A 27,778-nucleotide genomic window follows, 5' to 3' on the forward strand; every position below is an offset into this window, starting at 1 on the left:
CAAATTGTATATAAAACCAGCACACCATACCCCATGACTGCATTAATGTACACAGCTATAATTTAATAAAAAAAAATTAAAATAAATAAATAAAAGTAGACAAAACCACTCAACAGCATAGCAATGAAAATGTTTAGTATGCAATAAAATATGCCAGACATAGACAAAAAAATGTGGCATACAAGAAAATGTGACATATATCACATTTAATAAAATAGTCAACATAAACAAGTCCAGGAATAGCAAAGATAATGGAGTTAGCAGAAACACTCTTTTAAAACATTATAAATACATTTAAAGATTTAAAGAAAAATATGATTGACTAGAGAAATGAAAGATATAAAAAACACCAAATAGAACTTATAAAAATACAATATTTAAGATTAAAAATAATTTAGCATGATTGATTTGAAACTATAGACAAATGAAATGATCTCAAAGATATAGCACTAGAAAGTATACAAACTGAAGCACATATATTAAAAAAAATATTGTTCTTGGGTGGTGCCTGTGGCTCAAGGAGCAGAGTGCCAGCCCCATATACTGGAGGTGGTGGGTTCAAACCTGGCCCCAGCCAAAAAACTGCAAAAAAAAAAAAATGGGTTAGGAAAATAAGAGTCTCACTCTGTTGCCTCAGGATAGTGTGCCATGGCATCAACCTACCTCACAGCAACTTCAAACTTCTGGGATCAAGAGATCCTTTGGCCTCATCCTCCTAAGTAGCTGGGACAACAGGTACTGGCCACAACACCTGACTAGTTTTTCTATTTTTAGTAGAGATGGGATCTAGCGCTTGCTCAGATTGGTCTCAAACTACTGAGCTCTAGTAGCCCTCTCACTCCTGCCTCTCTTAAAATGTTAGGATGATAGATATGGGCCACCACACAGCCCATTTTTAAAATTTTTTTAACCATAATAAAGAGAGATTCAGTGACCTGTGGGAAAGTATCAAATGATGCAGGTGGCCATGTGGGTATTCAAGGGAAGAGTCATATCTTGATGTGCTGCTTTCATTGCTAGAAATAATGATTTGATAAGCTTAAAAGCAATTTTCAATTGTTTATTATAAGTAGGTAGGAATTAAATTAAGAAAATGATTGCAGATGATGGGCAAATGAACAGAGACAGAAGAGAAGTTGATCAGAGAAACCCAAAATCAGTTGCAAAGTGATAGTCGGAAACCTGGAGATTTCAAGCAGACTATCTTGACGGAGCTTTCCCCAAAGTGACTCAACTAAGAGGACCCTGAGCACTGAGAGACAAGACTATCTGCAGGTGGGATGCCCTCTTAGAGTTAGTGCATAGGGGGAGTTAGCAAGGAAATGCTGAACTCACTGCAGATAGGGCAGACATATAAACCTTGTTAAGAGAGAAAATTTGCTCAGGAAGGTAAAGAGGAAAGTATCTCCTTTCTTCTGTCATCTCAGTATTGGCAGCAACACCAGTTTGGCTGTACACAAAGCTTTCCAGGGGGTTAATCACCACTCCTGAGATTTGTGTGAATGGTCTGATTGGGATCTGCTTTGACATCCTGCTCCTGGTCTGTGTTCCCTGTCCTATGCTCTGTGTTAAGATCATAAATAACTTAGAGTAATAAAAGAGGTAAAGCAGTTTAATTAACACAGTTAAAGACATAGTTTGATTAGCAAATGCAAGCCCAGTAAGAGCCATGACATAAGGGTTTAGCCTTCCTCCATTAGACTGATGATTAAAATAGTGATGTGTGTAATAAAAATGAAGCTAGCCTGGAGCTAAGGCCTTCCACCAGTCCTCACGCTTGGAAGAGGACAGTCTCCTGACACAGATTCTTAAAAAACTTTCTCCTTTGCCTTGACTCTTTAATTTTTCCTCATCATCTTGTCCTGCCAGTCACTGGGAAAGAATTCATGGTGTAATTTGGGTCTGGTCCCCAACAAAATGATTTTACATAAGTTTATGTTGGCATCCCAGAAGAGAATGAGTGGGCATATTTAAAGAAATAATAGCCAAAAGTTTTTTAAATGTGATGAAATCTTTAAACACAGAAATTCAAAAAGTTAACAAACCCCAAGCAGTATAATAAAAATTCACATTAGGTCAAATCATAATTGATATCATTATATAGAGTATAAATATAAACTATTACTAGTTGCTAGATAGAGGAAAAAGACATGTAGAAGAGAACAAAGACAAGAAACATATCTGATGCCTTAAAAAAAATAATGCTACCTAGAAAACAATGGAATAATCTCCTTAAAATGCTAAAATCAAAATGGACAGCAAATAAACCTGTCATGCTAGTATTCCTGCCCAGAGATAAAACACTTAAGAAAAGGAAAGCGGATTAAATTTTAGTCAAAGTAATATTTAAAAAAATGTTGCCAGCAGGGCGGCGCCTGTGGCTCAAAGGAATAGGGAGCTAGCCCCATATGCTGAAGGTGGCGGATTCAAACCCAGCTCCGCTAAAAACTGCAAAAAAAAAAAAAAAAAAAAAAAAAAGTTGCCAGCAGACCTCCTCTACAAAGGAATGTTAAATGAAGTTCTTAGGAGACCTGGATCTACAGAAAGGATAAGGATGCAAGAATAACAGAAATGGTAAACTTGGCTAAATATAAAACATTCCTTAAATAATTTTTAAACATATTTAAAAGGTACGTGACTGCTTAAAGCAAAACGACATAACAGAAATTTCAAAAGAGATAAAATAGACATATAGTGCTGTGATGTTCTTACATTATATGTGAAGTGGCATAATATTATGTGGAAGTAGAATGTCAAACGTAATAGATAAATTGCTGAGCCTCAGACAAATTATTGAGAATAACAACAAAAATAACAGTAAGAATTACTTTACCCATTAACCCAACAGAGAAGATTATATGAAAAGCCAAAGCATATTCGATCTAATAGAATGAGGAAATGAGGGGAAAATGAAAATAAAACACAAAAACAAATTTATTCCTAAACCAAATAAAACTGATAATTACATTAAATATGCAGGACTTACTCTCAGACTATTCACAAAAATCAATTTCAGTTGGATTTCAAATACAAATATAAACGATAAAACAATAAAGGTTCTAGAATGTAATACAGAATGTCTATATGACTTTAGGAAGACAAAGATGTCTTAAATGAGGCAAAAATGATAAAATATTAGACTACATTAAAAAGGACTTCCACTTATAAAAAAGATACAGTAAAGGGAAAAGACAAGTCAAAGAATGGAAAAAGACATTTCCATATATACAATAGACAAAGGATTCTAATCTTGATTCTACAAAGAACTCACACAAACCTTTAACTAAGACAGACCATCCAGTTAAAATAAGAGAAAAAATGGAACAGACCCTTTAGAAAACCGAATGATCAACTAGTCAAAAAACACATAAAGTGCACTCAAGTTCATTAGTCATAAGGTAATTTTTATCACTAAAACCATAAAACATCCACATGAATGGAAAGCTTAAAATATATACTATAATAAAATAGTAAAGTGCTGGTGAGAATGTAGAGCCATAATAATTCCCACATAATGCCAATGGAAATAAAAATTTATACAAACCACTGTAGAAAAGCATTTGACAGTCCCTACGAAAGCTGAACATAAACATAACACATGACGTAACAATTACACTACTAGTAATGTACCTGATGGAAATTAATGTACACTTGTGCCAAAATACATAATGTATGTTCAAAGCAAATTCTCACATAATGTCCAAAGACTTGAAATAATCAAAGTGATGATCCATGAATGAGGGTAGAACCCTCATGATCTAATCACCTCTTTGAAGGTCCCAAGATTTAATACTGCTGGATTTGGGAGTAAGTTTTCACCATGTAAACTTTGGGAGTATATTCACACTATAAAATGATATTCAAATGGAAAGGCACTCAAGAGAGTGCTTAATATCAAGAAGTATCAATTTTCTCAAAATCAAAAATTTTCTTCTGATTTGAATGACCTTTACTTCTTGCTAATTCTCCTGGCTAGGATTTCCATTACAATGTCAAAAAGAAGGGGTAAGAGTGGGCATCTTTGACTTGTACTTGATCTTATTTAGAGGGAAAGCTTTTAAGTTTTTCCTCATTGATTTTCATGTTATCTGTGAGACTTTCATATATATTTTTTATTACACTGAGGTAAGTTACTTCTGTGAATATTTTCTTGAGAGTAATTATAATGAATTAATATTACACTTTGTCAAATACATTTACTGAATCTCATTTTCATGTAGTTTGTTCAATCATTTTGTTAATGTACTGATTCACTTGATTTTCATACATGGTTTTCATACAATCTGGGGATAAATCTTACTTGGTCATGGAGTATAATTTTTTAATTGTGCTTTTAAATTTGGTTTTCTAGTATTTCATTGAGGATATATATATATACATACATATATATATATATATATATATATATGCTCATCAGATATATTAGCCAGAAGTTTTTTGTCTTTCCACTGTCTTTGTTTGGTGTGATATCCAGGCAATGCCAGCCCAAGGATGAGTTGGCATCCTATTTGGGGGGAAGAATTTAAAAAGTATTCACACTGATTCTTAGAATGTTTGGTAGAATTTACTAGTAAAGCCATCTGGTCCTAGGACTTTTCTTCATTGGAAGATTTTTGATTGTAGGTTCAATCTCCTTACTTGTTATTGGTCTGTTCAGATATTCACTTTCTTCTTGATTCAGTTTTTGTAGGCTACAAGTTTCCAATGTTTCCAAAAATGTATGCAGTTCTAGATTATTCAGTGTGCTGATGTGTAACTGTTCATAATAGTCCCTTATTACCCTTTTTATTTTAGACACAACCATTTTAATGTCACGTTTTTAATTTGTGATTTTATTTGAGACTTCTCTCTGTTTTCCTTGGTCTAGTTAAGGGTTTTTAAATTTATTTTTTTCAAAATATGAATTCTTTGTTTTGTTGATTTTTCCATGGTTCTTATTTATGTATTTTTATTATTACATTTTATTGTTATTTTATTATCATATTGTATTATGTACAATGTGTAATGATCAAATAAAGAGAATCGGAGTTTCTATCACCTCAAATATTTTTAGTTATTTTTAAATATACAATAAAATATTTTTAATATATTATGCTACTAAATACTAGATCTCACTCATTCTACACAAACATATTTTTGTTTTTAAATTCTGTATTTATTTTTACCCTAACATTTATTGTATCCTTTTATTGATGACTTTGGACTTCGTTTGTTCTTCTTTTTCTAGTTTCTTTTTTAATTGAATGATAGCTGTGTACATTAATGCAACCATGGGGTACAGTGTGGTGTTTTCATATACAATTTGAAATATTTCCATCAAACTTGTTAACATAGCCTTTATGTCATTTTCCTAGTTATTGTGTTAAGACATTTATATTCTACTTTCAGAAAGATTCACTTATATCCTTGTAAGGATAAACCACAGAGGTGATCCCTCCAATCACCATCCCTCCACCCATCCACCAGCTCCTTTCCACTCCCCATCCCCCTCCCTCTAGTTTCTTGAAGTATAAAGTTAAGTTGTTACAGATCTTCCTTTTTTGTTAATATTAAGTGTTTATTACTATACACTTACTTGGTAGTATTGCTTTTGCTGCATTCCATAGGTTTTGTATGTTGTGATTTTTTATTTTATTTTATTTTTTTGTTCACAGATATTTTTTAAGTTTCCTTTTGATTTTCAATTTGACCCAGTGGTTTCTCAAGAGTGTGTTGATTAGTTGACATGAACTTGTGATTTCTCTGGCTTTCTTGATTTCAAGTTTAATTCCATGTGGTTAGAAAATATAATTGAAATGATTGAAATGATTTTTAAATTTGCTTAGTTTTTTTTTTTTTAGTGAATATAGCATCTATTCTAGAGAATGTTTCAACCATGATTGAGCAGAATGTGTATTCAATTCTGTGTAAGTTTATTAGGCTAACTTGTTTTAGAGGAACAAATTATATCTATTTGCAGATGACCTGATCACATACATAAGAGCTCTAAATACTAAAGTCAGAATAAATTAATTCAATAAAGTTGCAGTATACAAAATCAAGATAGAAAAATCAGGTGAATTTCTATACATAAATGACACACTACTAAAAAATAAAATTAAAATCCAGGCTTGGAAACTTAACTGTCCTTGGACACAGGACAGTTAAAAAGAAATAAAAAAGAAAATTAAGAAATCGATTCTATTTGCAAAAATAATAAGATGCTTAGAAACAAACTTTAAGAGATCAAAGACTTACACTAAGAATTATTAAACACTTATGAAGAACATTTTAAAACATAGACTGACATCTTTGTATTGTTAAAATGTCCATGGTACCTAAAATTATAAATATAATGCAGTCTCCATTATATTTCCAATGCTATTCTTCACAAAAATATTTTTAAAATCCTAAAATTCATAAAACCTTAAAATTCTTATAGAATTACAAAAGACTATGAATAGACAAAGCAATCTTGAGCAAGAAGAACAAAGCTATAGGCATCAAACACTCTGATTTTGACCACAGTGATCAGAACAATATGATAGTGGCATAAAAATAGACATATAGACCAATAAAATAATATAGAACCCAGAAATAAATCTATGCAGCTCCAGTCAACTGATATTTGAAAAGGATGCCAATAAAATACAATGGGTATTTTGAAAAGAGAATTTTGAAAAGTTTTCATCATAAATAAATGATAAATATTTGAGGTTATGAATAATCTAATTTTGTCCATTTTATCACTTCACCATGTATACATATATTGAAAGATTACAATGTATTCCATAAATATCTACAATTACTATTTATCAGTTAAAAAAAACAGGAAAGGATAGTTTCTTCAATAAATAATGTTGGGAAAACTGTACACTCACATGCCAAAGAATTAAATTGTAACCATATCTCACATTATATATAATAAAAAAACTTGGCTCAGTGCCTGCAGCTCAGCAGCTAAGACGCTAGCCACATACACTGGAGCTAGTGGGTTCAAATCCAGCCCAGGCCTGCCAAACAATAATGACAACTACAACCAAAAAAATAAAAATAAAAATAGCCAGGCATTATGGCAGGTGCCTGTGGTCTCAGCTACTTGGGAGGCTGAGGCAAGAGAATCACTTAAGGCCAGGAGTTTGAGGTTGCTGTGACAAGAGGTTGCTCTCCCTATGTCACCCAGGGTGACATAGTGAGATTCTGTCTGAAAGAACAAACAAATAAATAAAACAATTCAAAATGGATTAAAACTTGAATGTAAGACCTGAAATCATAAAACACTAAAAAAAATAAGAGAAAAGCTTCTTTCCATAGATCCAGGGAAGAATTTTTTGAATGCGATACCAAAAACATAAGCAATAAAAGCAAAAATAGGGAAAGGGCATTGTATCAAACTAAAAAAGTTTTGCATAACGAAGGAAATAATCAACATAGTGAAAAATAATCTACAGAATTATAGGAAATATTTGAAAACAACGTATCTCATAAAGTGCTAACATCTAAAATCATGTAGCTCTCTAACAACTGAATAGCAAAAAATATAAATAGCCTAGTTAAAAGTACCTGAACAGACATGAATATGTTTCTCAAAAAAGGACACACAAACAGCAAAAAATTATATCAAAATGTACATGGTCAACATCATTAATCATCATGGAAATGCAAATCAAAACCACAAGGCATCACTTCATACCAGTTAGAATGTCTATTGTTAAAGAAACAAAAGACAACTGTTGACAAGATTGTGGAGAAAAGAGAACCTTTGTATATTGTTGGTAGAAATGTAAATCTGTATACCCATTATGGAAAATGGTATGTAGGTTCCTCAAGAAAATTAAAATAGACCTACACAATGACCCAGCAATCCCATTTCTGTGAAAACATCCAAAGGAAATTAAATCAGTATGTTGAGAGGTTATCTGCAATTCCAGGTTCTTTGCAGCATATAAGAAATCATCAAGTTTAATACAGATGTTCTTTGACCTACAATTGAATGATATCTTGATAAACTCATTATAAGTCAAAAATAAGCAAAAAGATGCACTTAATGCCCATAGCCCTTCATAAATTTGAGAAATTCTAAGTTGAACCAGCCTAAGTCCAGATGCTTAATTTATTATGGAGTACATCCTGATAAATCCACAGTAAAATTGAAAAATCACAAGTCAAGCCATTGTAAGTTGGAGACTATATGAACCTTAAATATACACAGTTTTCAATTGTCAACTACATTTCAGTAAAGTTGGGGAGGGAAAGTTAGAATGAAAGCAGAAAACAATAAGTAAAGTGATATGAGTACAAAAAAATTCAATGATTTTGTTTTTGCAATTTTAGAGCAATGGAACTATTCTGTAAATATGTAATGGTGCCTATGTGATATTATGCATTTGTCAAAATCCATAATATTATGTCTTTTATAATTATCTTTCATAATTCTGTGGGTTTTGACAAATGCATAGAGTGAATCTTAATGTAAGGCATGGACTTAAATTAGTGATAATGCATCAGTATTGGTTCATAATTATAACAAAGATACCAAACTCATGGAAGATGTTAATAATAGTACAAACTCCAAAAATAGCAAAAAGATTAAAAAATAAAAAATTTCCTCTCGGGGCAGTGCCTGTGGCTCAAAGGAGTAAGGCACCGGCCCCATATGCCGGAGGTGGCGGGTTCAAACCCAGCCCTGGCCAAAAACTGCAAAAAATTTCCTCTCATCTTTCACTTCTTAACTATGGTCTCTTCTGTAAAGTCTTCCCTGAAGACCCTAGAAAACCCTGGGTAATGTCTTCTTTGTATTTTTTCCCCTCTATATATACATACTTACTTTCTTTCTTTCTTTCTTTTTTTTTTTTTTTCACTTTTTGGCTGGGGCTGGGTTTGGACCCACCACCTCCGGCATATGGGGCCGGCACCCAACTCCTTTGAGCCACAGGCACCACCCTATACATATATATTTTCTTTGTTGCACTTAGATATTGGGCTATGTTATTGCCAGAACCATGTCCCCACCACCCGGTAATAACCCTGAGTCAAAATTAAGGCTTTTCTTCTTTGTATGTTCAACGTATATGACCATGAATCATGATCTCAATATATGTTAAATGAAAGAATAAACTGCAGATCACATGATTTACTCAATAATTGTTGCTGATGTTTACCTGGGTCACACATGTAGCTTGATCTCTTGTTTGATCTTCCATTCCAATAAGTATTAATATCTTTCTATATAATTAACAATAAAAAACAGATCCTTAGAGAATTATTTTGTAAAATTTGAACACCAACCATTATTTCTATATATAATAAGGTAGGGAAATTTAAGATTTTTAAAATCTTTTATACTAAAGGTATACATTTTTACTATGTTTGTGTTATGTGTATTATTTACAGAATTTAAAAGTTCATAGTTGTATCAGAAGTTGTCCAAAAGACCAGACACACATTTTTGTGATTTGTTAAAGCTTTGGGTCTCAGCATACATTTGTATTCATGTACAAAATTTATTACAATGAAAAAATATGCATAGGTTAAGTAAAGGGGAAAGTTACAGGCTGAGTCTAGAGAAATACATGCAGTCTTCCTTATGCTCTCTTTCTTCTGTGAAATGACAAACTTGATTATGTTCTTTTCTACAGTAATAAAAGATGTAGTGACATGTGTACAGTGCTTTTGTCCCAGAAAATCATTTAGAAATTCAGCAACGTTTCTATGGAAGGCTCTTCATGTAGACACCTTCTGCCTTAGCACATATCACAATTCCAGACTCTCAGAAGAAAAACATGTGTTCAGCAAGAATCACATTGTGCATCCTGTCTAGGTACAGTCAACCAGCCTAAAGTTTCACATGTAGAAAAATGTTTCCCAGTCAAGTTCCCACAGACCAGCTAAAGGCCAACCTTGCCCAAAGGCCTCTTTAACAATAGACGTGTCCAGCCTGCTATCTTACCTCTGTTTTCTGCAAAATAGTATTTGCTTGTATCCTGAAATTGACTGCCCACGGAACACATTAATTAGCAAGGAAGTTAATCAACTTGGTGGGAAAAAGAATAAGGTATTTTTCAAAATGTTGGATTAGTACAAGGATACATACAATTAGGCTACGTTGTTTAAATTTGTTAGGTAAAGTCCAAGTTGTAGTTGAGCCCTTCTCCCAGGAGGTGCAAACTATTACAGCCTTATTGGAGAAAAGTATAGAAAATTCTCAGAAAACTAAAAGTAGACCTTCCATTTGCTCCTTCAACCCCATTACTAGCTATCTACCCAGAAGAAAAAAACCATTTTACCACAAGAACATTTGCACTTAAATGTTTATCACAACCACCAAGATATGGTAACAACCCAAATGCCCACCAACCCATAAGTGGAATACTATTCAGCAGTCAGTATGTTTATTTAATAAAGGGGAAAAGTGTAAGTGAAATTGAAAGGCAGAGAACAGATTTCTTTCAGTACTGGATGTAGCTCTCTGGTTTTGTCAAAGAACTTAATCTGCTCTGGGAAGCAAATCCAGTATAATAAATTTTTTTTTTCCTATATCTGGGAGCTAAAAACATGCCACCAGAAATACATTTTCTCATAGAGGTAGGCTGTGTGCAACATTTTAGAAAACAGAACATAATACAGTCAGCCCTCCTTACCCACAGGTTTCCCAACTGTGGGATTAGAATTATAGAATGGAAACAATGTACCTGAATTATATGTATCCTTATATTAATCTCAAATTTTAAAATAATACTCAGGGAGAACTCCATCTGTACTGAACATGTATAAACTTTTTATTCTTGTCATCATTCCTTAAACAATATACTATAACAATATAAATTAGCATTTATATTGTACTAGGTATTCTAAGTAACCTAGAAATGATTTAAAGTATACAAGAGGGTATATACATTAGATTATATGAAAATAATCTGCCATTTAAAGTCAGAGATTTGAGTGTCCACAAATTTTGCTATCTGTGGAGGTCCTGGAACCAATCCGTCATGGATACTGAGGAACTACTGTACTTATCAAAATGTTTGTTCCTTCTTTCCTAACAAATTAGATATTTGTGAACACCAGGCACTCATTTGAGAACAACATGGATGGCAAAGTTAGTACACACATTACTCCAAAAGAGGTTTGTAACATTTAGACATGGTTTTCAAAGGAGATTTTTATTATTATTATTTTTTTTTTTTTTTTTAAGACAGAGCCTCAAGCTGTCCCCCTGGGTAGAGTGCCATGGCTTCACTGCTCACAGCAATCTCCAACTCCTGGGCTCAAGCGAGTCTCCTGCCTCAACCTCCCAAGTAGCTGGGACCACAGGCGCCCGCCACAATGCCCGGCTATTTTTTGGTTGCAGCCATTATTGTTGTTTGGCGGGCCTGGGCTGGGGATTCGAACCCCACCTTAGGTGTATGTGGCTGGCACCTTAGCCACGTGAGCCACAGGCGCCGTGCCTTTTTATTATTATTATTATTGAGAACTTGAAATGTGTTTGGCAATCTGACTACATGAAATGTCAAAATTGTTAAAGTTTTCTTGTCCTGATTCTTATCCTATTTAATGTGGCTGCTGCCATAGTAAAGCAGCGAAGTAAGACCAATACACACTTGATAAATGTTTATTTATAGTAAAACTACACTACAGCAAGGCATGTTGTGGTAAAATACATTTTAGGAGTTATGCATAATTTAGCATATTAATTATTATGCATTATAGAACATGTAAAATGATGCCATTTTCTACCCTAAACATTAAGAATTCATTTGGAAATACTTTAGCAAATTTCCAGTTTACTGAAATTTATTTTAAACCAAATTAACTTCCTAGCACAGTTGAACCTATTAACATTATGCTACTAATAAAACCAACTATAATAACAAGTTGGAAGCCCACACAGAATATCTACTTCATGTTACATCTTGAATCTTTGCTAGTAACTTTCCAGCAAGAGGCAACTGATCACTGGTCAGGAAGTACTGAATCAGTACAAGTACAAGGCCAATCTCTGAAGACTGTGGGTACATGCTGGGAACTACCATCTTGTGACTTACCTTGAGGCAAACTGTCTCAAAGTTCTTGAATTTGTTTCACAGTATGACTAATTTCAGAAATTAGTATGGTCACTTAAAATTGTATTTTTACCTATCAGTGAAGATCACAAAACCATACCTCACTTATTCTCTTTGTATTTAAAGTAAAAGTAAAATTACATACCTCTTCCTTCGCAGAGGGTACATATTTGAAGAAATTTCTTGAGGATGAAATTTGAGGTGAAATAACTGAATTTCGAGCTGACATGGTTGCAGTTCCTAGAGAAACACAAGGGAAATTTAAATATGAGAAGATAATATTCCTGGAACAAAGGTGAATATTAACCTATAGCATTGCTCCAAAGTTTCTCTGCTGAGCTGCCACAGTAACTGGAATTACCATTATTGGGGATTTATTTGAGTTAAAGAAGAATCTCCAGAATTAACACGATTTTATAATGTTTGCTGCCTACAAATTTCCAGCAGTTCACCATTACCTACAAAGACAAGTCTGAAATCTTTAACCCCTGATACTGATTTATTTATTATGCCAGCTTTATCTTCTGCCATGAACCACAGCCTACTGCCAGAATTAACTGTTTGCATTCACACAGTAGGCAATGAGAAACAAAGAATAAACAAAGCTTTGTTTTAGGTGATAGCTTTTACAGCAAACGGTATAGTGGATTAAAAAGAGAAAGAAAATGTGGGAGGCCAAGGTGGGTAGATTGCTTTTCACAGGTTCAAGAGTAGCTTGAACGAGAGTGAGACACTGCCTCTCAAAATAGCCAGGCATTGTGGTGGGCACCTGTAGCCCCAGCTACGCAGGAGGCTGAGGCAAGAGAATCACCTGAGCCCAAGAGTTTGAGATTGCTGTGAGCTGTGATGCCACAGCACACTACCGAGTGCAACAAAGTGAGAATCTGTCTCAAAAAAAAGAGAGAGAGAGAGAAAAGATTGGAGAAAGGTTATTTCAGTAGTACAGAAGGGAGAAAACAAGGGCAGAGGTAGTGGGAATGGCAAAGAGTGCAGGACAAGATAAATTCAGGAGGTAGCAGATTAGACAAAAAACAGTAACATATAAGAAAGAAGGATTGTTGGAAATAGCTTTCGCTTTGTGCTTCAGTGAGAGTAAGAGGGTCAGGAGGATAAAGAATTTGGTTTTGGGCAGCACCTATGGCTCAAAGGGTAGAGCGCCAGTCCCGTATGCCAGAGGTGGCAGGTTCAAACCCAGCCTCGGTCAAATACTGCAAAAAAAAAAAAAAAAAAGAATTTGGTTTTGTACTGAGTTTGAGGTCATCATTAACCATTGGCTAGAGATACCTAGCATTTTCTCTGTGTGTATGAACGATATACATGAGAGCATGTTTAGTGACTTCAAGGAAGCTAGCAAGGCACAAAGACCCTCGGTAATGTATTTCTCATTTAAAGGAAAATGGAGAAAAGGTGGTATTTTTGTGAGAAACTGATGAAGAGTATAAGGACATTCTTAGGGACAGCTTTCTGTATTGCAACCTCCTGAACCCAATATCTTACTTTAACTATCACTATAACTAGTCACAGGAGGAGCGCTAATTTTTCCACACTTAGCAAATTATAAAGGGCACACTCATCAAGCAAGCATTCAATATATGAGATAAATATAAGCTCTGTATTCATAAATGCTGCTATATCATCTTTACTTTTTTAGAATAAGAATGATTTTATAATTATGTAAAACAACTTAAAAACTGTATAACTGTTTGATAAAACTACAAAACTATAACTATGTACTTAACAGAAAAATTATGAATATTTCCTTACCTCTGTCATCAAAAATATTTGATCTGTTAGTTGTCATTCCATCTTTCTAAATGGCACAAGGTTAAAGAGAAAAATATTTATTACTAAATGTACTTCCAAAAGAAATTTTTGCCTTATTGCCATCAACTAAATGAGTACAGATGTTTTCTCCTCCTTTATCTTTTAATTTTGGTATAAAAAACTATGAAAGGATGATACACATCATCAACTTTCCAGGATATCGTCCACAGAATTTCAAATTTAGCTTGTTCAAAATTGAGTTCAATATGTAGCAACGTACAAACTCGCTCCTCCTCCAGTATCTCATATTTTGTCTAAAGGCATAGCAATCCATTCAGTGGTTCATTCTAAAACGTTTAGAGCTATTTGGTTTACATCAGAAGTCAATCCACCCTCTTCCTACTCAATCCAATGAAATGTGTTGCTTATTAAAAATATTGCTTAGAACCAAAGATAATCATTCCAGACACAATTAAATCACTACACAGTGAGTTCTTTTCTCCTAACTTTTATTTCAAAATATTAGGGGTATAGTTGTTCTTATAATTGTTATATGGATGAATAGCATAATGCTGAAGTCAGAGCTTTTAGTGTGCCCGTCAGCAGAATAGTGTACAATACACATAATTAGTCATTTTTATCCCTCTCTCTCCGCCTACTTTCCCCCTTCTTAGTTTCCAGTGTCCTTTATACCACATGTACCTATCATTTAGCCCCCGTTCATCAGGGAGAACATATAGTCCCATTCCTGAGATACTTCACTTAGGATAATATTCTATCCAAGTTGTTGTGAGTGACATCATTTTGTTCCTTTTTATGTCTTAGTAGTACCCCGTGGTATATACAAACAGTATACAGCAGTATGTATACACATTTTAAGAAAGGGAAAAAATCTATTAAGATTGTAATACCCAAGTCATATTTATTTGAATTCTGCAATTAGAAGAGCTACAAGATACAATGTAATAACGTTATTAATATATGTTAAGTATTCCAATTTTAATAATTTTTCCCTTGCCTAAAATGCATACATTTTTTAACACCCTGTGTGTATGTATATGCCTACATACATACACACACACAAACACGTTTTCTTTATCCACTCAGTTGATGGCCACTTCGGTTGACTCCACATCTTTGCAGTTGTGAATTGTGATGCAGTAAACATTCAGATGCAGGCATCTTCTTGATAGAATTGACTTCTTGTCCTTTGAGTAGATACCAGTAGTAAAATTGCTGGATCAAATGATAGTTCTACTTCTAGTGATTTGAGGAATCTCCATACTGTTTTCCATAAATGTTGTACTACCTTAGAGTACCTCCAATAGTGTATAAATATTCCCTTTCACTGCTTCCAAGCCAACATATAGTTTTTTGATTTTTTAATAATGGACATTCTAATGGGGTAAGGTGGATCTCATTGTGATTTTAAGTTGCATTTCCCTGAAAACTAGTGATGTCAAGTGCTTTTTTATAGGTCTGTTGGCCATTTGTGTATTTTCTTTTGAAAAAACTCCCTGTATTTCTTTCACTCATTTTTTTAAAATAAGGTTATTTGGCTTTTTCTTTCTAATTTGTTTCAGTTCTCTATAGATTCTGGATATGAGCTCTTTTTTGGATGTATAGTTTGTGAATATTTTCTCCCATTCTGTATGTTATCTACTTTGTTGATTCTTTCCCTTGCTGTTCAGAAACTTTTTAATTTAATTAAGTCCCATTTATTGTTGTTGTTGTTATTGAAGTGTTTGCCTTTGGGGCTCTTAGTCATAGAATCTTCACCTAGATTGATGTCTAAAAGAGCTTTTTCTATGGTTTTGTCCTTAAGTTTTATGGTTTCAGGCCTTATATTTAGGGTTTTAACCCATCTTGACCTAATTTTTATATATAATAAGAGATAGGGACTCTGCTTTATTCCTCAGTGGTTATTCAGTTACCCAGCACTATTTATAGAACAGGCTAGGCTGTCCTTTCCCTAGTGTGTTTTTGTCTGTTTAGGCAATGAGTTCTTGAAGAGATTGATTATGTCTTATTCATCTTTGTATCTTATGTGACTCACTTTTTTGTTTCCCTCATTCTGACTTAGCATAGCACCTGGTCAACATCACATGCTCAATAAACAATTGTTATTATGATAATTGCTAAATGTTTGTTTGGATTATTTTCTCCTACATTGCACAATGCATTTGGTATAAAGATAACTTGATACTTTCTTCAGAAAATGAGAGTAGGTCTCTGAGCAGAACCCAATATTTCTAAACATTCAGTACCATGTTATTAATATTAAAGAAAGTGATTCATAGGAGTAAAGTTAAGTAGATACATTAATAGTAACTATATGAAACACTGAAATGTCATTTTATACCTTTTGAAATGTATCATTATCCTGTACATCTGACTGGTGGTAAACTGATGTTGCCGACTTTTTTGTGACACTCTTTGAACTAGGTTGAGACTGAAGAGCAGAGTTTACTAAAAGAAAATGGAAGAGAGACTCTATAGTTTTTGTTAACAATTTGATTAAAGTATAAGTGAGGTATGATACAATGTAATTATTTAGAATCAATTCTGAAATATGTAATAACTTTGTAATCATCACTATACTCAAGATAACATTTCCATTACCCCTAGTTTTCTAATGCAACTTTGTAGTCTATCCATCTCTCTTTTCTCACACTCAAGCAATAATGATTTGCACTTCTAACTCAAGATTAGTTTGCAGTTTTTAGAATAAAATGGAATCAATCACATGCTATGTACTCTTTTGATTTTCTTGGCTTCTTTTACTCAAGATTATGTTGTTGCAATTATTAACACTTTGTTCTTTTTTATTTCTCAGAAGTGTTCTATTAGATTAGAATGCGTCACAATTTTTTATCTACTCATGTATTGATGCACATTTTGGTTGTTTCAGTTTTGGCCTTTTATAAATAAACCTCTTTGAATTTTCATGCACAAATCTTATGCTGATATAGTTTTTCATTTTTATGGGGTAAATACCCAGAATGAATACCATAGGTGATGTGGTAGACATATGCTTAACTTTAAAGAAACACCAGACGTATTTCTAAGGTGGTTATACCACTTTACTGTCAATCAGCAGTGTGCATATCAATCAGCAGTGCATCTGAGTTTCAGTTTTCTCACCTTCTTGTTAATATTTAGTATACAGAAGACAGGAAATAATAAAGATAAAAGTGAAATGTAAGAAATTCAAATGAAAACAAGAGAGAAAATTATGAAACACTTGGCTGTTTAAGATATTCAGTAAAACAGTGATTTTTCAATCGGTGAGCCATGGCACACGGGTGTACTGTGAGAGGATCTTAGGTGTGCCATGAAAATTTTTAAAGATCATTAAATTGTTGTTTTGGAAAGAAGTTCAAAGCACAGTAAGTATATTCCTTTTTTAAAAACTCTTTTATTGATAAACGTAATTTAGTGTGCCAAGCAAATTTAACTATAGGTTCACATGTGCCTTAAGATTAAAAAAAAGGTTGAAAAACACTGCAGTAAAGTGATAAGACAGATTTGTCAAAAGAGAGTACACAAAACAGCACAAGAGAGTCTACAGGCAATTTCTAAAAGTTACAATAAAAAATGGCATGAAAAATGTATAACAATAAATTTGAAAGATATACAGGGAAGAATTATCTAGAAAAATTCAAACTACCAAATTTAATTCACAAATAGACATGAAGAACCTTATAGGTACCTGACAAAAGCTGTCTTCTGAAGAAATTGAATATCAAATTAAAAGCTGTCCACAAACAATAAGCTTCTTACTTAAATGACTTCATTTCTTTTTTTTTTTTTTTTTTTTGAGACAGAGCTTCAAGCTATCCCCCTGGGTAGAGTGCTGTGGCATCATAGCTCACAGCAACCTCCAACTCTTGAGCTCAAGCGAGCCTCCTGCCTCAGCCTTCCAAGTAGCTGGGACCACAGGTGCCCACCACAACGCCCGGCTATTTTTTGGTTGTAGCCATTATTGTTGCTTGGTGGGCCCGGGCTGGATTTGAACCCGCCACTTAGGTGTATGTGGCTGGCGCCTTAGCCACTTGAGCCACAGGTGCTGAGCTGACTTCATTTCTTAATTGCACTAAACATCTAAGAAATAAATTAGACTAATTCTACACAAATGTTTCCAGACAAAGAAGAGTGAATAGTTCCCGATGTATACTTTCAAAGGATTAATCTTACACAAAATATCCTTACAAGATATTATGAGAAAATGAAACTGTGTTCAATTCCCCCATGAACTAAGATGCAAAAATTATAAGCAAAACAAATCAAATCCAATAATATATAATAGAGATAATGCATTGTGAATATGCAGCCTTTATCTCAAGATTGAAGGATTAATCTATCATTCAAAAATCAAAGTTATTTTCTGTATCAACAGAAAAAAGGAGAAAATTCATGTGATTATCTCAGATACAGGAAAAATATAATAAAATTCAACCCTCAATCATGATTAAAAAAAAAAAACTCTTAGTGAACTAGGAATAAAAGGTGTCTTCTAATCTCTACAACTAATGACCTGATTTATGTTGCTCACTTTCTCTTATATTTGGAACAATGTTAGTAAGTACACAATCACCACTGTTGTTCAACACTGTGCTGAGGATCCTAGCAAGCAAGAAAAAGAAATATGAAGTGAAGCCAAACAAAATCCCAACAGACTTATTTTGTAGAATTGTCAAGGTGTTTCTAAAATTGTTATGGAATTGCAAAGGCCTAGAATAACCAAGTCACCCTAGAATAACAACAAACATTAGATAACTCAAACTGTCAAATTGCAAAATTTTTTTTTTTTTTTTGCCAGGGCCAGGTTTGAACCCACCACCTCTGGTATATGGGGCCAGCACCCTACTCCTTTGAGCCATAGGCGCCACTACATAACTTCTTATAAAGCTACAGTAATAAAGAGAATGCTGAATTTAATAGGGACAGACAAATAGATCATCAAACTCAAAAGAGGATATGTAGAAATAAGCCCACCTACCTATGATCATTTTGCCTTTCAAATTTAACAAAACAACTCAACGGGTTAAAGGCTTGTATGTGTACAAGATAAACTTACATCTTCCTATTTTTCCAAATAGCAAGGAAACTATCAAAGACCATTAGAGTTATGCCACAAAAGACTAGAATTATCATGAGGTTTCCACTGGCAAAATGTGTTACAATTTGAGCATCAATAAACACAATAACTGCAATGTATTAAAACACATCAAATTTATTTGAATCCATGTATTTATGACACTAAACAAAACTCTGTACATCATTGAAGGATGGCATTGAAACAATTTATTATTTTGAAAACTGATAAATGAGGCAGTGCCTGTAGCTCAGTGGGTGGGGCACCAGCCACATTCACCAAGCTTGGTGGGTTCAAACCCAGCCAGGGCCTACTAAAACAACAATGACAACTGCAACAAAAAAAATAGCCAGGCATTGTGGTGGGTGCCTGTAGTCTCAACTACTTGGGAGGCTGAGGCAGGAGAATTGCTTAAGCCCAAGAGTTTGAGGTTGCTGTGAGCTATGAAGCTTCAGCACTCTTTTGAGGCTGACATAGTGAGACTCTGTCTCAAAAAAACAAAATCTAAAACTAAAGAATGATAGTAAAATATTAAACATGTAATTTAGTCTGCTTTTCCTAACTGCTCTGTATCATAATGAAACTAAATAATAGTTGAGGGGAATTTTTTTTATAAAAGTATTCCAGCTAATTTATGAAGAAGGAATGATAGAATTAAAGTATCTCAATTTTGCTACCATTAATTAACTCAGGGATTTAGGTCTTGAGCACAAATAGCTTTTGAATCAAAGAGAAAAAAAAAAAAAACACCAGATATTATATGTCTCCTGATGGAGTGGAAGACCATCATTTATGAATCAGGCTAGCCAAAGAAATTCAACCCCAAAGCCTATAGATTTAAGCAAAACTTTCTAGGAAATACAATGGAGATAACACACAGAACTATACCATACAGTTTCTATGCTAGAAATCTTTGGTTTCTGGCAAAAGTTAGAAACTCAATGGAACAAAAAAATTGTAATAAAAAAGACAAAAGGATGAGGAGGAGGGAGAAATGTATAGAAGAAGAACCTACAGATTAAATGTTTCTCAAAAGACATATCAACCTATTGCAATGTGTATCAATGCACATTCAAACATTAAAATATTTTTGTGACAATTATGAAGTTATTGAACATTTGAATAGATACCATTATGAAATTATTAATTTGAGTAATGTGATACTGATATGGTAGTGATGTGATTTTTGATTTGATCATTTAAAAAAATGATCCTTATCTTTTAGAGCAGTGATCCTCTCAAGCTTCCTAATGTCATGGCCCTTTCATACAGTTCCTGTGGACTGAGAACTGCTGTTTTAGAGATACACATTAGCATATTGATGAATGAGATGATATTACATGTGGGATATACTTTAAAACTACATGGCAGTAGAGAGTTGTTGAGGGCACAGGCAAGACAAAATTGCTTTTGAGTTGTTAAAATTGAATGATAAGGGTTCATTATCCTAATGTTTGTTTTTATATTAGAAATGTTTAATAAGAAAATATTAACATATCAATAAAAAGCTGTGGAAATGTTTGTCACAGATAAAAGATTAATGTATCTCCCATATCCAAAAGAGCTCATAGAAATTGACCTCAAATAAAAAGTAACAATACATAAACCATGAAGGAATAAAAGTTAAATTTTATTATATTGAATTAAGAACTTCTGCACATTCAAAAATAGAGAAAATAGAAACAAGCTGCAAACCGTCGGGAGATATTTGCCATACCATACATATGTATCCAAGAGATGAGTATCTGGTATGACTAAAAATTCTTCCAAATCCATAAGAAAATCTACCAAGAAGGAAAATGGCCAAGGTATAAGAAATGGTAATTTCGGTAATTTCTCAGAAGAAACAAAACTCAGAAACTCCTATAGAATCACTTGTCCATATGTATCAGGTTATCCATCCATACAAGAATGTTCAGTGCATAATTGGTCAAAATAACAAATATTTCCATCAAAAAAATACTTATTTGTATATAATATATATTATACAGTTATATTTATTGCATATTATGTATGTATTTATTATTATATATTTCACTAATAGCTATATCCTGTTTGTGAATATACCAAAGTTTATTTTATAGATATAATTATATATAAATATGTACATTTACATATTATATATATTATATCCTGTTGTATGAATATCTCACAGTTTATTATATATATTATTATATATAAACATATATTCACACAACAGGATATGGCTATTAGTGAAATACACTACTAGGTAATATATGGAAAAATCTTTTGGAACATAATGCTGACTATAAAAAGTAAGTCACAGAAGTCTAAGTACAATATCATATCAGTTATAGTAAAATATCTTAATGATGGTGTCTATATGTGCATCTTTACCTATGTAAGTAGCTTAAAGATATACACATTATAAAATACATACATATATGTATGTATGTATATATATACATATTGATTATGTATATGTATACATATACATATACATAATTGATTATGCCAGTAACCAGACAGCATTTGGATAGCAGTTCCCTTTGTGAGAAAAAGAGGCTATTTCAGAAAAATTGGTCAAAAGATTAAAAACTTGCAGTTTAAAGAATCTCAGTGAATCCCAAAGTGGTGAGAGGGGCAACGAAATTCACACGTAGACACCCTGTAGTAACTCGTCAAACTGCTGAAAACTAACCCCTACATTTGAAAACAGTTAAAAAATGATACATTCTTTATAAGGAAACAATAGTTAAAATATTGATGAAAACAATAAAGTGAAACAACATTTTTAAAGTTCCATAAACAAAATAGCTCGACCTATAACTCTATGTCAAATGAAGACAACATCCTTCAGGAATGAAATTAAAAATATTCTCAGATTAAGGCCAGGTGCAGTGGCTCATGCCTATAATCCTAGCACTCTGGGAGGCAGAGTTTGAGACCAGCCTGAGCCCAGGGAGACCTCATTTCTAAAAATAGCCAGGCATTGTTAGGGGGAATGGTGCCTGTATTCCCAGCTACTTGGGAGGCTGAGACAAGAGCATCACTTGAGACCAAGAGTTTGAGGTTGATGTGAGGTATGATACCACAGCACTCTACCAAGGGCAACAAAGTGAGTCTCTATCTCAAAACAAACAAACAAACAAACAAAAACTTAAATTAAAACTTAAATTAAAACAAAGAACTAAGATAATTCAATGATATAAAATATGTTCTAAAAGGAATTCTATGAGATGTTCTATGGACTGAATAAAAATAATGCAAGAAAGACATGTGGGACCTCAGGAATTAAAAGGTTAACCATGTGCCAACAATTTGGGTAAATAGTAAAGACTATTTTCCTCTATTGAATTATTTTAAATTGTTTGATGATTAAATGTGAAACTTTTTACATGGGTTGAATGTTTGATGTATGTAGCTGTAATACATAAAACAATTATGAAAGGGTAAGGGGTAAAGAGACATGTAAAGTAACTACATTCCACTTAAAGAGGTAAAATATTTGTTTACAGTTGATTGGGAAGACGTATGTACATCATAGTCTATAATGAACATTACTAAAACTAAATAAACAGACAGTAAAAACAAAAGCCTTGGGCAATTGGAAACCAAATTTTTCTAAAAGTATGTGTTCAATAGTACAAGAAAAGGAAAGTACTTAGGTATAAATATAAAACAAGATATTTAAAATATATACACTGAAAACTATAAGACATTTACTAAAAAATTAAGGATGACTTAAAAAGAAAAGCATACAATGTTCATGAACTAGAAGACTCTGTGTAGGTTAGGAGCTGTGTCTCACACCTATAATCCTAACACCCTAGGAGGCCAAAGGGGAAGGACCACTTGAGCTCAGGAGTTCAAAATCAGCCTAAGCAAGAGCGAGACCATGTTTCTACTAAAAACAGAAAAGTTAGCCAGATGTTGTGGTGGGCACCTGTACTTCCAGCTACTTGGGAGGCTGAGGGAGGAAAATCACTTGAATCCAGGAGTTTGGAATTGCTGTGAGCTAGGGCGATGTTAGGACACTCTAACCTGGGGCAGCAGAGTGAGAATCCCATCTCAAAAAAAAAAGAGAAGACTTTGTATGTCTTTTCTCCTCAAATTAAATAAAAGGTAGATAAGCTAATTATAAAATGTATATGGAAAGGAAAATGAATTAAAATACCCATAATAATCTTGAAAAAGGAATAAAGTTGGGAAAACAATACTACCTTATTTTAAGATAATAAAATGAGCATTTTTTCAAATGTTTGTTAGCCATTGGTATGTCTTCATCAAAGAAGATTTTGTTCATATCTCTTGCCTAAAGGTGGATGGGATTGCTTACTCTTTTTGGTGATTAATTTGAGTTCTCTGTAGATTCTAGTTATCAACCCTTTGTCAGATGAATGGCTAACAAACATTTGAAAAAATGCTCATTGTCCCTGATCATCAGGAAATGCAAATCAAAACCACCCTGAGATATCACCTAACCCCAGTGAGATTAGCCCACATCACAAAGTCTCAAAGCTGCAGATGCTGGCATGGATGTGCAGAGAAGGGAACACTTTTACACTGCTGGTAAACAAACAATCTAGAATGAACATTACAAAAACTAAATAAACAGACACAGTAAAAGCAAAAGGGACTGCAAAATTAATACAGCCTTTTTGGAAAGAAGTATGAAGAATCCTCAAAGAACTCAAATTAGACATCCTATTTGATCCTGCAATCCCATTGCTAGACATCTATCCAGAAGAAAAAAGAAATCCTTTATCATAAGGACATTTGCACTAGACTGTTTATCGCAGCTCAATTTACAATTGCCAAAATGTGGAAACAACCTAAATGCCCACCAATCCAGGAATGGATTAACAAGCTGTGGTATATGTATACCATGGAATACTACTTAGCCATTAAAAAAGATGGAGATTTTACATCTTTTGTATTAACCTGGATGGAGGTGGAACACATTCTTTTTAGTAAAGCATCACAAGAATGGAGAAGCAAGAATCCAATGTACTCAATTCTGATATGAAGGCAATAGATGATCTAATACAAGTGGGGGGGTAGGGAAATGAGGGATAGGAGAGGGGGAGGGGGATAGGGGTTTACAGTGTGCAGCACACCTCTTGGGAGTGGGACACAATCACAAGAGGGACTTTACCTAACAACTGCAATCAGTATAACCTAATTCTTTGTACTCTCAATGAATCCCAAACAATAAAAAAGGGGGAAAAAGATAATAAAATGCTACAGTAGTTAGTGGCAAAGGGATAGACACACACACCAGTGAAATAAAAAATGAAAAGGCAAGTTATAGATAAGAAAAAATCTGTAAATCACATATCTGAAAAAGACTTGTATATAGAATATATTAAGAACTCTCAAAATTCAATAGTATGAAAACCACTCAATTAAGAATAAATAAAAGGCTTCAACAGACTCTTCACCAAATGGGATCAAAAGAAGGCAAATGGCATATGAAAAGATATTCATCATCATTAGTCATCCGAGAAATGCAAAGGAAAGCTATGGTAAGATGACAACATAATAAAACATACTGAAAATACTAAGGGATGGGAAAAGTGTATAGCAAATGGATTCTTCATGCATTGCTGATGAGAATGCAAAATGTTACAGCCACTCTATAAAACAGTTGGACAAGTTTTCATAAACTTAAGTATGCACTTACCATATGACCCAACAGCCCTTCATTCACAAAGAAAGCTCTAATACATATAAATAAGTTAACCCTTGAACGATGTTTGAACTGCGTGCTTCTACTTATGTGCCTCTGCCACTTCTGACATAGCAAGACCAACCTCTCCTCTTTCTCCTCCTCTGCCTACTCAACCTGAAGAAATGAGGATTAAGACCTTTCTGATGATCCACTTTCTCTTAATAAATAGTAAATATATTTTCTATTCTTCATGATTTTCTTAGTAATATTTACTTTTCTGTACCTTACTTTTTGTAAAAATACAATATCTAGTACTTATAACATGCAAAATATATGTTAAACAACTATTGTTATCAGTCAATAGTAGGCTATTAGTAGTTAAATTTTGAGGAAGTCAAAAGTTATACAAGGATTTTTAAGTGAACAAAAAAGTACCCCAACCCCCGTGATGTTCAAGGTTTAACCCCACTTCTAGTCTTTCTATTCATGATCTCCAAGACAAGGAAAGGACACAAATTTCCTTCCACAGGAGGACGAATAAACAAACTCTGGTGTGTACATAAAACAGAACACTCATAGCAATAAAAAGGAACAAATTATTGAAATACTCAATAAATTGGATAAAAGACAAAGATATTATTCTGTGTAAAAGAAGCCATTTTCAAAAACTTAAAGACCACATGATTCCATTTATTTGACATTCTCCAAAGAAAACAAAGTAGCTATACTATCAGAGATCTTACCTGTGTTACCTGGTGTGATTAATTAGGGGAAGAGAGCTGTGACCGCACAGGGAGAGCCTAAGAGAGGTGTTTGGAATGCTGGACTGGGACTGTTATGTACATGAGGTAGTAGTGGTTATACAAATCCATACATGTGTTTGTACATGTAATTGTACAAACAAAAAAAATTTTTCACTTTGCTTTAGGGCAATTTTAAAACCAAATTTAATATCTCAGGATCTGTTAAGTTCCCATTTAAAAGAAACCAAGACAAAACAAAAAATCCAGCCAGGCACCGTGGCCAGCAGCTTCCAGAGGCTGACAGCAGGATGCCCAACAACCCGAGTCTGAGGTTGCTGTGAGCTATGCTGCCATTGCACTCTACTCAGGGCATAGGCTGGGACGCTGTCTCAACAACAACAAAAAAGACAGAAACAAGGTCAGAAGCAGTGGCTGTAGGAAATTCAGGGCTTTAAACTCTGCTTGAAGAGTTGCCTACTGCAAAACTGACACTGAACAGAAATCATACTCATAGTTCAATAATGACATGGAAAACAAGAGGCTTTGGTTATATGGTGAATGGAATAATAATATATGATGACTAGTGGGGTCGCTGATGTGCATTTCTAAAATTCACCAAAAAAGACCAGAATGGCTTTTATGCCACTTGACGAGAGTAGAGAGTAGCTACAGAAAGATCCTCCCTCCCTCAGATATAAATCAATGTAATCTCACAATTCATCTTTCAATAAATTATATCTCTCAACTATACTTAATTAAATTTATAGGTCTGGTCTCTGAACACTTTCACAGACAGACTGGCTAGCCTAATGAAACTGAAAACAGTATTTCCCACCTACTGTCTTTTCCTCTGATAACACAGAGATTCTTTAACAACAGCAAAGCAAATCTAGGCTACGTTAAAACCTAGTGGTCCTTTTTAGAGGACCACTTTGAGGTAACCATTTCAGAAACTGATAATTTGGCTTTCTTATCTACATTTATAATAAGATGTAGAGCTAATGTTGCCATAATTCTGCACATTCGTAATAAACCCTTTGGTGGGTTGCAAAAACTGTTTGGACTATAAAAATAGGACCCATGAATTTTAGGGTTAAACTAACTCAATCTTAGTGGCCCTGAGGGAGGAAGAAAGCCTAAAGGAAGGTGACCCTGTCTCTTCCCAGGTTTCTGAGTCTTGAGACTAAGCAAACTGCAAATTCAGGGAGGAAAGAATTTGGACTTTATTTCCTTTATATTGTAACCTATAAGGACGAAGCAATTTAACATTTATACTCTAATTTTTTTTGAAATTTAATAACAAAAAGGGAGTAATACTGTTCAATATTGAATAACATACTTCTGATAACATCTTTTCAGAGGATTTTTATGTTGTAATTTGGGCTCATGGTCTAATCAAGTGAGTTCTCTTGCACAACATTAAGTGACATGGGATAATAAATAACAAAGAAAGTGGTATTTCAGTAAGGTCCATAGGGGCTATGGAGTTAATGTACTTAATTTCTGAACCATTCAGGGTTTTATAAAATTATTTTTAGAATTAAAAATTGTTCTATAATGTTTTAGGCATCCTGTATTATCTATTTACTACTAACAGACTCTTCCTTTAATTTTTCTCACAGGTTAGTAAAATGGTAAATTCAAAACACTAATTCTGTTATCTAGGGATAATACTCTGAAAACTTTAAAGGTTGTGTCATTGCTGGTAAACATCATTCCAAACCACTTATTTGACAAAAGAGAACAGAGGGTTTATTTGCATTTAAGCGAAAGAGGCCACTACCAAACTCATTCTTTTACAAAATTACTATTTAGTATTTCTTATTTAAAAATTCAATTACCATATGGTCCTTTACATGATTTCTGGTCAGAATAAACTAACTTTATGTCATCGGTAGACTTCTTTTTCTTCTTCGGAGAATCTTAAAGAAATGTAACAAAATATTTATGTTTAATAATAGTAATGACAGAATTATCCAAAATAGACTATCCTTTCATGCCCAAGAGGAGGTGAGCCAGATGCTAACCTATACCCGGGATTTGAAAGGATAAGTTAGGGAAGATATTCTTGAAATACTACCTATTCATGAGATATACTTGGAGGAATAGATGTTTTTTGCAGCAGAAAGGAAAATCTATACTTGCCGGAACTGGGAAATGTAATTTCCTCCCCGTGGGGAAGCATACAAATAGAGTGACTGGGCTGAAGAGCCACCAGCCAATAGGGTATTTTTCTAACTATAAAACATAAATGTGGCAAAGGATCCTCACTATATGTATGATCAATGAGCTTTTAGTAGAGATGTAAAATGTGAAGATTGATCTGCTTTTTCCTTTTTCCATTCACTATTCACTAAACAGATTCTTCTGCTACTCCCTTTCTCTCTGTCCTTCTCCAAGTTGTATGCTTGATAGAAGATAACATTATTACAGGGTATAACTCAATTTAATTTGTATCATGAATATGCTTATTCTCCTGTCACTTTTCCAATATTAA

General features: G+C 33.6%; 1 protein-coding gene across 1 annotated transcript in view; it reads right to left on the reverse strand.

Moving 5' to 3' along the window:
- Positions 1 to 27,778, reverse strand: part of FSIP2 (fibrous sheath interacting protein 2) — a 109,426-nt gene that overhangs the window by 70,179 nt on the left and 11,469 nt on the right. The window contains exons 9-14 of the mRNA XM_003791515.2: positions 27,123 to 27,203; positions 25,282 to 25,290; positions 16,168 to 16,274; positions 13,806 to 13,851; positions 12,187 to 12,281; positions 9,141 to 9,204 (exon numbers count right to left, since the gene is read on the reverse strand). Coding sequence (XP_003791563.2) covers positions 9,141 to 9,204; positions 12,187 to 12,281; positions 13,806 to 13,851; positions 16,168 to 16,274; positions 25,282 to 25,290; positions 27,123 to 27,203 — 402 coding nt within the window. The remainder of the gene's footprint in view (positions 1 to 9,140; positions 9,205 to 12,186; positions 12,282 to 13,805; positions 13,852 to 16,167; positions 16,275 to 25,281; positions 25,291 to 27,122; positions 27,204 to 27,778) is intronic.

The sequence above is a fragment of the Otolemur garnettii genome, unplaced genomic scaffold (genome assembly GCF_000181295.1).
Source record: "Otolemur garnettii isolate 467f Iridium unplaced genomic scaffold, OtoGar3 scaffold00048, whole genome shotgun sequence".
NCBI lineage: Eukaryota > Metazoa > Chordata > Mammalia > Primates > Galagidae > Otolemur > Otolemur garnettii.